We start from the raw sequence: 11606 nt of genomic DNA, 5'->3' as shown, positions 1-11606 counted from the left end.
GATTAATTTGATACAATCCCCACCCTTTATTGTACACCCTTGTAGAGAGGCATGGCAGGGGCATTTGTGATAGGTGTGCAAGTAATCGGAAGTGATCAAATATAGTCACTTGCCCTATAAAGGGTTAAAGGGGTATGCCACTATTTAGTTGACTTTAGTTTAGTTTAGTTTAGTTTATTGTTTTATTTCATCAGGGACCATGTGCAAAGTACATTAGTTACATAGTAAAAAGATGACCTGCACCAGATTATAGCTAATAGCTAATTTCCATCTGCAGTCCCTGAATTTTGGGGCTGAATACGGTTAAAATCGTCGCCCTGGGTTTATAAAGGTGGTAAAGTGTCTTATTTTTCATGTTAGGCGTTGTCTTGTTGTCTAGCCCCAAAATAGTGGCATACCCCTTTAAGCTGATTAATTAACTTGAAAAAAAATAATTGTGCTCTTTTAACTTGCAAGTTGTCAATCTCTACAGTAGGGTAATAGAGGAGTTTCATTCTAAGGTCTTAACAATTTACCGTATATGTATAGGGGTATGCCTTTTATGACCTTATGTGTAAGGTGGAAGGTGCAAGCATGTTTTCAAGTAACACTGAATCTTTTCCTGGTAGTGAACAGTAGATGTTTAAGATATGAGGCATCTCTTCTCAGCACCTTTCTGTTCCACAATGAAAAGGCTCTTTGTTTTTTGAGTGTGTGAACCTTGCAGAGTTAGCTTTCACTGAAGGCTATCTGAAAACTCACAGGCATCCTCATTCTATGGCACTCCCAAATGAGTCGTAAACAAAGATCTGATTTGAGATGACTGAGCAGATCAAGTTCGTTTTCTCCTTATCCGCAGCCAGACACTGTGCCTGGGCACGTTCTGCCTGATGTACAGCATGTGGGTCACCTGTCCTACGCCTGTCAGACACAGAGCCAGACTGTCTGTCTGCATATGGGTACACAAAGTTGGATTTCAATTCTAGACCTCCACCACAACCTGACTCATAATGTACTATGCTAAACGGCACTGTAAAAAGAAAAACTTCAAAGCATTCAAAAATAACCTCAAAATATTAAGGCAATGCAGTGACTGGATCTATGTGTGTTGGGTCATGTTGGTTCAAACACACAGTGTAGTTGAAATACTTAGAGTAATACAATACCCATTCAACAGCGTGATAAGATCCATGCGCTGCATTGCTTTATTTTATGTTTGTGCTTAGCAGCACTTTCCACAATACAAGTGGGCAACCTTTTACAACCCATGTTACAAGATAAGGTGGTCACCTTAAATTATAAGGCACTCCACATTACCTGAGTTGAGATCTGTCAATACTACTACGGTACAGCCATGGGTGCCGCTAGGGGTGGAAAGATGTTACAAATTCTAAGGGCCCAAGCACTGACTAGGCCCCTTAAGAGGGCCCAAAAGCACTAACAGGGGGCCTTAAGGGGCCCAAAATTCGAATCTTTCATAGGGCCCAAAATTTCTGGTGGCGCCCCTGGGTACAGCACTAAGCTTGTCTTCACTAAAGGGGCAAGCGTACACTTTGCAGTTGTAATGGAAGTGTTCCTTGACCGAGGGACTGACTGGCTCTTTGTGTTAACCTGTCAGCTGCTGAGATATTTCAATCTCAGCGCCTCTTGGCAGCGGCGGCGGCGGTGGCTCCAGGCTGATGCTTATCTGCGTTGTTTATGCATGTAGACAAGAGAGCCTCCATCCCAACACACGGCCCGCATCTGCCCAAGCAGCCTGTTTTGAAATGGCTGATGAGACGTGAAAGGAGATCTTTGCCAAAGTAAGCCCAAAGGATCTCTGTGTAAATCTGCACTAAAGGCCTCTACTGGGCAGTCACAATAAATTTGACGTCTGTCGTGGTGGTGACAGATAGGCGTCTCACAAACTAGCATAAAAACAAGCACCCACACACATTCAGGCAAGGTGTATGTAGATAATTTGGATCGGAGTAAATTGTCTGCATCGCCTTTGATGATGGCGGTAGGCTATTGCTGACAACCACACACACACACACACACACACACACACACACACACACACACACACACACACACACACACACACACACACACACACACACACACACACACACACACACACACACACACACACACACACACATTTTGCCTGTTCTGTTCACCTGTTTGGTCAAGTGGTGTAGAATTTAGCCTACATAACATGCCAATATTATGGACCGTCAAGTAAGTCAATATTTTAATGAATATTGCCAATTGCTTGATGAGATGATTTATCTCAAGATACATTCTTTGACATGAATAATATACCTACCAACTGTAATGAGTAGTTGCAACTAGAATAGGCCCTATATGCTGAACACACATGCTATACATGCATTTAGTAGTTCAGATATAGTGTATGTCACTAGTGTTCTCATGGCTTTTTATGCATGGCGAGTATTAAAAACAGAAGAAAGACAAATAACCTTGAAAAGTTTAAGTCCTACTGGCGCAGTGAACAGTAGTAGTAGAAGTATTAGTAGTAGCCTACTAAGTAAGGAAATGAAACCTATTAATATTATCTGGACCACTTAATTATAACGAGTTGTCCATCCTGGATTTTTTTGTTTGAACAAATAAGTGAAACAATTTCATTACACCTTTTTATTTATTAAAGACTTTTCTTTACATCATACATTTAGTTGTGAATCATATGTTAAGGAAGTGGACGGCAAGAAAAACCTGGTGACAACAATATTTTTTTTACAATTTTACAAAAAAAGAACAAACAGAAATAAGAAAAAAAATGGAGAACAAGAAACAATGGTTCTCTCACACAGGCGTGGAACTGACTTGAGAAACAGGAGCTTTCACACCGTTTTGAACAGACTCACAAATACAACAGCTATGATTGTGAGCCTTTGCTACTTCGCATTTCACCACAGTCTGACATACCACATTCGGAAAGCTTAAGTCATGTCACATATGGATGAAGTCAGTTAAGTGAACCAGCTGATCCTAAATAACACCCTTCAGGTAGATGGGCTATTTTTTTTTTATCCGTGTTAGAAGCACAAACAGAGGAATAAGTGGCAGGATGTTTCTCAAGCTGGTTTGTTCACCTCTGCATTTCAATGACTGAAAAGTTCTGGTGGCCCCAAATTTGTGGGTTTAACAAATGTGTCGTTGAAGAAGCTCTGGGGTCATCTAAGCAGTGTAACATAGAGAGGGCCGGGGCGAGACATACGAAGGCACAGCACAGAAAGCTCTGGTCCACTAAATAGCCTTCCTCTCCCACTATACTGTAAGCAGAATGGAAAAGCTCTGCACTATGGACTACAGAAACCAGCCACCCCCCATGGTGGAATTAGGCCACTGCCTAAAAGAGACTAGACTATACAGACCTAGAGGAAAGAGTGAATTCCTTCTTAACACGGTGTCCTAACTACAGGCGATGTGACCAACTGTAAAATCAATCGGACACTCTTTGTAGACACCCATGAACGTGTTTATCTTGTCATTTAAGTCTCCTCCATTTCAATGTGAGCAACAAAAATGAAAATACAAAACCTAGGCAAATGACACGAGTGACTCTGTACATTCATATTTCATTTCATAAAAATGTACTGTAAAGTCACTGAACTTATTTGATCGGAAATGCTTACTCACATTGCATGACATTGAGACGCTGTGTAAGACGCTGCTTACATCACAAACGCTGCAGTTTATTATCGCAGGGCTATTATAGACATATGCCTTCAATGCACAGTACAGTAGTTCAAAACTGCAACAAAGCCGATGGAAATAATGTATTTGATACACCATTTAAAAAAAAATTGTGGACACATACACTCGCACATAATGCATGCCTAATGACAAAGGGAGATCCTACAGCTTCATTAGAGGCCGAGGTCAAATCCAAAATGTTCATTTGTTCAAAAGCATACTGCACCAAGTAAGTTAACAGAACAGTGTTACTCACACCCTTTGTTATACACTACACTGTAAAAAAAGAACAGAAGTTTCCTTAAGAACAGTTTGCCATTTTTTTTGCCCAACAAGGGGCCTTTACTATGAAGCTGGTTCAGGAGGACATCAGGCTCTTCTATTAGATGATTTACGGCTTAACCTGGGTTACTCCTGAACCAGCTTCTTAGTATACCCCTAAGTTCTCAGAGGAACCTGTAAAGCATGTGACAAATTGGTTCCCCAAGGGTTTCTTGATGATTCCACAGAGAGCCCAGGAAGCCAAAGGCTCTTCGAGGAACCTTTTCATCAAAAGAAAACCCAGAACGGTTCTCTAAGAAACCTTGAGGTTCTCCCCAGAAGTTGTAGCTTCTTCAGAGAACACTTAAGTTTCCTCCGAGAACTTGTAGGTTCCTCCATGATTCATCAGTGGGTTCTGTGAGCACCCTTCAAATGTGTACGCTGTACAGTATACACGGAGAAAGAATGAACACTTTGGACACAACCTGAGTGAAAGACTTATAATTTGAAGACTTAAAAAACAAATGTAGTTGAGTAACGGATGATGATGACATGGAGATTTTCTTTTACAACACTGTACTATAATAATCAACACCACTAAACAATGTGCTGGCTTTCAATAAGTGAAGAGAAGTACAAGTGGTCAACACAATCAACACAGCTTCAGGACTCGACTCACAGGATGAAACACAATCAGTTTCAAATACATAGGCCACAAACATATAGCTGAAAGGTTACTTCTCCAAAATGGGGGGGATTTACAATTGTCTCTTTAATATGATCTCCATAACCTGGAACAGGAACCAGCCTGTGTTTAACTGTCTAGAAATTGGATATTACTTGTACAAATTGAAGATGTGCTGTAAAGGAGAGGGAGTGGTGATTGTAAGATATACAGTACAGAGGAGGGAGAGGGAAAACCAAACTTCACTTAAACTTTAATGTCAATGTAAATCTTATGCTGTTTGAATAAGAAATCGTTACTTGAAAAGACTGAAAATGCACATCATTCTTCAGCGTCTAAAATGACTAGCGACGATCCCCTTGCTCAGCCAAATCACTAATGTCACTGTGGAGAATAAAGTCCAACAGAAATTTTCTACAGCAATTGTCCTCCTTTTTTTGACTGTAATGTAGTGGACCATTCAACTTCAAAGGCTGGGAGACTCTCCAAAAGTAACACAGAACTTTTAAAAGTGTCGGAAAATTGAAGGTAAAAAAAAACAGCAACTTACAGAGTTACGTTTAAAAACACACACACACACACACACACAGACACAATTAGAAAAATATAAATGAATAAAAAAAAGTGTGTTGACACTGAGTGGCCAAAATGAAATAAAAACACAGTTGACTGGATGTCGTTGGCACAATCAGAAAGATAAACCACAGAGCAAAAACACGAGGCCGTGAGAACCCCGTCTCCCCCCCCCCGCCCCCTTTCTCTTGAACCCCATCACACCACTCTAATTCAAACAGGACCAGAGTTAACAAGAACACCTACATTCTTTCACTTTTCTTTTTCTTTTCTTAAAAAAAACCCAAAGGAATTGTCATCAATGAAATCTACAAGGGAAATGGTTAGACCGACAAAACAAGACAGGAATACAAAAAGAAAAAAACAAATCAAAGTCTTCACTACGCAGAGAGTGTAAGGCACAAATTTACACGTGGAGACAAACAGGAAGTGATGTCACAGACTGAACCGAGATAAGAGTTGAGAGTTATGGGCGGTGTATGATATAATAACTACAACAGCAGAAAAATAATCCATATCAAAAAACCTTGAGTGCTTTCAACATTATGACAATGAATTCAAGCAGTCACACTGTAAATGTGTTTCTCTGTATGTGTGAATCTGAAGAGTGGTAGTGTGGGGGAGGAGGAGAATTTCCTTTGCACTTTCACATGCAACACATTTTGCCTTGCAATGCACAGAAAGGCCAGTGGTCACATGAAAGCCAGCTCACTCAACCCCCAGGTAAGATGAGGAACCTGTGCCATGCCAAAACAACTTGCTTTTCTATTGGCCTCACAGGACGTTTGGGTAAGTTTGTTTCTGAGATTTGTTTTTAAATATTTTTTTTTTTCAAATTGATTCGTTTATCTGTCCAAAACACTGAGCAAACAGGCTCCATGACTAGTCTTGTCTCTGGCACAAGTAAATAAATATACACCCTCACAAACAAAGTGGGGGAATCAGAGTGTCACTAACCGTCCAGTTCTCTTAAGCGCCAAAAAAATGTTAGTGAACCTCTTATTATACATCAAAAACAATGAAAAAAAAAGACCTGTACTGGCTCCAGTTTAATGACTTTTTAAATAATTTTACAATTGATTAATTCAAATAATAATTAAAAAAGATTTCTTCAGCCTAAAAAGATTAAGTCTTTCTTTGAAAGCACTTATTAAAAATAAATACAACCAGCTATTAGTATTAACAGTCAGGTGTTATTGAGTTACCAGTACAGTAGAGTAGAGATTTTTGAGACTGTCCTTGTCAAGAAATCCTACATTTTTGAGGCCATCCTCATCGCCACCTCCTTGATAGCTGCACCCAGTAGGCTGTAACACTTAAGTGAATTTTCACAGTTCAATTCAGACTTATTATTCTTCTCTCTTGCAAGTTTCGTTTTTATGCGGTGTAAACGCTGTTGTTCCAGTCAGTCGGAATTTATTTTTTAAAATCCCAAGTGCTCAAGAGGGCATCTGTGCCCTTTCACAAATATACAACTGCTCCTCTTGTCTGGTGTCTCATGTGCTTTTTCTTTTCTGACAGACCAGCCCCCCCCTCCCCGAACCAAATCTTGGTCACCCCTCGCAAACTGAAGTCTGGTAACGTCACAGGCCTCAGCTTGATGAAGCCCCATGTGAATGTTAAAGGGGCCGAGTCTCCTCCAGCAGACTTTGTTCTTCTGCTGTTGTTATGACAACACACTAAGGACAGTCAATCAAGTTTCTGTTGATTTTTTTCTTCTTCTCCAGCAGCTCCTCATTCCAGAACCATGGGAGCCAGAACCCAGCCCATTCCTGCAACGTGTTGTTATTTATATATAGAAATCTTTTCAATCTCTTTTTGTTTCACAGAAGTGCTGCTTTTTCACTGTACAGAAAATGTACAAAAGTCAGTATGTTTCGTTACAGGGCATGTGTTTCCCTGTTTTTTTTTTTTGCAGCTGTTATTTCTGATTATTTTTTTCAATTATTTTGTTCTTCTCTGGAGTGTGTTGCAAGGTTGGGCAGTCGTTCAGGAGGAGTGTCCAGGAGTGAAAGAGGAGGAATAGAAGGAGGAGGAGGGTGAATGTGGAGGAGGAGGACGAGTATAACAGCAGGCTGTGGTCCCCTTATGTGTAGCAGTCACCACTGGGCGACTTGACTCGTGACGACGAGGAGAGAGAGGACGGGGAGGGTTTGGGGGGGACGTCGGGCTTGAACAGCCTGGCTCCGCAGCGGGGCAGCGACCCGTACGCGCTCCCTCCCGCCGCCTGCGACAGCGTCGTCATGAGGATGGAGTCCACGCGCTGGGGCGCCGGCGGGGGGGTCTCGGCGCGCTGCGAGAAGCTGTGGTGGCGGGACAGGTGCGAGGAGTTGGAGGAGTTGGTGTTGTGGTGGCTGCGCTTGAGCGCCGCGGCGGCAGCGGAGGTGGCGGTGGAGGAGGTCTTGAGGCCGTAGCCCCGTCGGTGGTGCTCGTGGCCGTGGTGCGCCTCCACCCGCTTCCCCATCTGAGGCACCGCCGGGGGCATGGACACCACCAGGGAGGCCTCGCGCTGGGGCACCCGAGGAGGCAGCTGCAGGATGCCCATGCCGCCCATGCTGCCTATGCCGCCGCCCCCACCGCTGCCGTCCCTGTCGTCGTCCTCCACCAGCATGATGCCATTGTGGGGGCTCTTCATGGTCTTGTACTCCAGCGTGGCTCCCTGGTCTATGTCCATCGGGCCCAGCTCGCGGTGCCCCCCACCGGGCTGCTCCACGTACTCGTGCCCGTAGGCCTGGAGCTGGAGCTGGTGCTGGGGCAGCGGCAGTGGCAGCACCACCACGCTGGGGATGTGCCCGGGGGAGGAGCGCAGCGGCAGGTCCGTGGGGATGACTGTGGGCGAGCCGAGGCCGTGTGCGCTGAGGTCCTTGGCGCAGGCGTTGATCAGGTTCTGGTTGCGCTCCCACTCACGGCTCCCCCTGCTGGGCTTGCGCCGGGGCTGCATGGGCGTGGCCTCGGGCGTGGGCAGGGCCGACAGGTCCAGGTGCTGGTCGGCCTTGATGAGCATCTTGCCGGCCAGGCGCCCGTTGTGCATGAGCGGCGTGAGGATGGCCTCGGCCGCCCGCGGGTCTTTGCCCGAACCGCCGCCCGTCTCGAAGAGGCCCGTCATCTTGGTGACGCTGTTCATGGAGCCGCGGCGCGAGTGCGCCAGGTCCTTCTCGTGGCGGGACGAGGAGGAAGAGGAGGTCTCGAAGTGGCGTCGGCGCTGGTCGCACACGCAGTACACCACCAGGCCAGAGAAGACGGCGCCCATGACGAAGGCCAGGATGACGGCGATGGCCAGCAGGGTGACGGGAACCATCTGGTCGCGCTCCTTCTGGTAGCTCTCGCGGATCACACCTGCCGAGACACGGAGACATGGAGAGTTAGGCCTACATGTCCCACAAATCCCACATTCCCCTAGTTAGGCCAGCCGCACATTGGCTCCGACAGCACTGCGGCGCACTTTCGCTTCCGACATAAGTCGGACCTCCAAACCCAATTTCACCTGAACATTGCATTGATAGTCAACGGGCGGCGCTGACAAAAAAGAAATCGTCTCTAATTGCTATCCGACATCGGCGTGGTTCTATTGAAAACAATGGAATCGAATTTGAGCTGAGCAGTGCTCAGCACTTTGTCGGAGCCGGTGTGCGGAAGCCCATAGGCCTACACGTCCCACATTCCCACATTCCCCTTTTTGACTTCTACCAGACTCGCACCTGCAAAGCAAGAAAGCAAGAGTTAAGACTTCAAATCCCACATTCCCCCTTTTTGACGTGCCAGGGGTGCATTTCTCAAAAGAGAAGTTGTTAGCCTGTTAGCAACTTCGGTAGTTGCAAAATTGATTGAAAACAACAAAGTAGCTAACATAGTTAGTAACTACGCTTTCCAGAAATGCACCCCAGAATTGCACCTACAGAGAAAGCAAGAGTTAGACTTCAAATCCCAAGAACAAGAACATGGTTAATGAACAAAACACTTCATTTTTGAAGGAAAGTCATTTGTTGAGAGCAAGAGTTGCACTTCAAGTTGCACTCATATTTCCCTTCCCTTCACGAAATGAACAAGAAAATGAACAGTGAACCCAATCACTGACCCTTGAAGCAAACGAGAAATAACTGAAATTAAATCGGCTGAGAAAACAATTTTGTTTTCTGTGTTTCTCAGCCATTCTAACTAAACACTAGAGAGTAGGAGGAAATTAGTAAGAGGAGATGTCAGAACACAAGAATGAGAAATGCAGTCTGCCACACTCTTTGAAGTGCATCAATGTACTGAAATACTCAATCTCAAACTCAATCTCAACAGAATTATTGTTATACGTATACTGCATATACAGTATACATCCAACAACTGGATTTAAAAAAGCATGCTGCCTAAAAGGAAAACATAAATACATTTTGTCTAAAACGTAGACCACTGTAGAACCACTATGAACATGCTGCAAATCGCCACTCAGTTTTCCTTCCCAAGAAGACAGCATGTCAGCAAGCACAAATTCATTTTGGCTACACTACACTATTCAGTAGCGCTGTGGCATTGCTACGTCTTCCAAAAAAGATAAATCTAAGCTCCAAGAGTGCTACAAATCTTGTAAAAGCCTTGTCACCCAGAAGATCATTTGTCAGTGTGGAAATATTTTTGGCTAACTGTTCTATGACAGATTTCACTCCAGTTCCCAGACAGAGTTAATGGAGTCCTAATGAATGTGGTTATGGATCTGTGATTCCTCTCCTTGCTCAGTCATCTAGATTGGAAAGTGCTGTCGCCTTTGTTCCCTCACTCCCCCATTCAGGGCTGGACTGGGGAATAACATCAGGCCGGGCATTTTCAGCTGAGACCGGTGCGCCAGGCATTGAGAGAGACATTTACCGTAATCCTGTGACAAGGTTTTTTTTTGCAAAATGGTGTATCTCCATTTTTTGACTTTTGGCATTTTATTATTGGAAATGACTGGTCAGAGGTCCTATCACCTATGTGTGAATTCTTAGCACTCAAATATTTTGAGAACACACTTTTTTAACCTGTATAAAAAAGCATTTTGCAATGCAATTCAATGGATCGCCCAATACAAAAATGTCAATTTCCCAACATTCCACAAAATGGAGATACACCGTTTTGCAAATAAAGCCTTCGTTTGTAGCCATCTAATAGGGGCTATTTTGACCACAACAGGCAAAATGAATATCAAAATCTGACTCCTCTAGCGGCATGACAGATACCACTAGTACATTGAGGGGAGGACCAGGCCAAAATCATCAGCCGTCCACCGGGCAAATGCCCTGTATGCCTTATGGCCAATCCAGCTATGCCCCCATTCAGTGTCTGTCCTTTGAGTGAGAGAGTGCTGTGAGGGAAAGAGTAGCCTACCTCATTGCTGCACCACGGCGTTGTGTAATTGGAAAATGGCAACATTGGCATACCGGTATTAAATGAATTTAAATGGCATCCTTGAAGTTACATTTTATTCTAAATTGAACATTCATTCAAGTAATGCAATTTCTAAATGTAAACAGCAAAAGTGCATCGTGCATTCAAACAAGGCTGTGAGGTACCGTAAATAGACATTATCCATTTATGCACATTACATTACAATGTAATGTAATACACTACCTTACATTTACCTGAGACTTAACCATATGAGACCTGGAATCACTCTAGGATTGAGGAAGTAGTCTACTTCAGACGTGGATGAGGAGGACACAGGATTATTTACTGTCTTCACTCACCCACTCACTGTTTGAAATGGTAAACCTTCAATCAGAGGCGCACCTTGTCAGCAGGCTAGGCAGGCAGCCGCTTGGGGCCCCCAAGCCAGATGGTGAATAACAGCTAAGACTTTAAACTAGAGTTGTGGCGATTTGTGAATGTTCCATCATTTGAATTTTCGCTTGGGGCCCCAATTTACCCTAGACTCGCCTCTGCCTTCAATCCTAACACCAACCTGCCTTACAGCCTTCACTGCCCCTCTCATCTCCAATCATTTAACTTCAAGCCATTGTGTCTGCTCCTCCAGTAGAAGCAGAGAGACTGGATTGGATAAGAAATAATACTCATAGGATCTCTGGTAGAAGCGACACGTTGTTGGCATGGGTTGGGAAATATGGAAGACTGACTGTCCTATCTGCTACTCATGATTCTGTTGTTATGACAGGCCTTAGGAGACTGGGATTTGCTTAAGCTCCTGATTATTCTGCCAAAAGGTTGGGCCCTCCATTCAACATAGGATTTTTCATCCGGAGGCATGGTAGCATGGACACACTGGCTACAATGTAAAAATGAAAAGATCCCAGAAGAACCATCAGTTTGTCTCTGTGAAGGAACCTAAAGATTTCTAAGGGAACCTAAAGGTTCTGAGAGGAACAACTGTTTTGGACTGTTGTGTCTGATTTGGAGACACTATAGCAGGGAGAGACTGGATACA

General features: G+C 44.1%; 1 protein-coding gene across 2 annotated transcripts in view; it reads right to left on the bottom strand.

The window, feature by feature from the left end:
* Nucleotides 1–2616: 2616 nt before the first annotated feature.
* The window catches only part of sema6a (sema domain, transmembrane domain (TM), and cytoplasmic domain, (semaphorin) 6A), a 150561-nt gene continuing 141571 nt past the window's right edge, over nucleotides 2617–11606 (bottom strand). For both annotated transcript variants that reach the window (XM_063194808.1, XM_063194809.1), the window contains exon 19: nucleotides 2617–8539. In XM_063194808.1, the coding sequence (XP_063050878.1) occupies nucleotides 7290–8539 (1250 nt within the window). In that variant the 3' untranslated portion in view covers nucleotides 2617–7289. The remainder of the gene's footprint in view (nucleotides 8540–11606) is intronic.

The sequence above is a fragment of the Engraulis encrasicolus genome, chromosome 3 (genome assembly GCF_034702125.1).
Source record: "Engraulis encrasicolus isolate BLACKSEA-1 chromosome 3, IST_EnEncr_1.0, whole genome shotgun sequence".
NCBI classification, from domain to species: Eukaryota; Metazoa; Chordata; class Actinopteri; order Clupeiformes; family Engraulidae; genus Engraulis; species Engraulis encrasicolus.
Note: the sequence above shows the minus strand (reverse complement) of the source record. Positions and strands in the feature narration are given on the sequence as shown.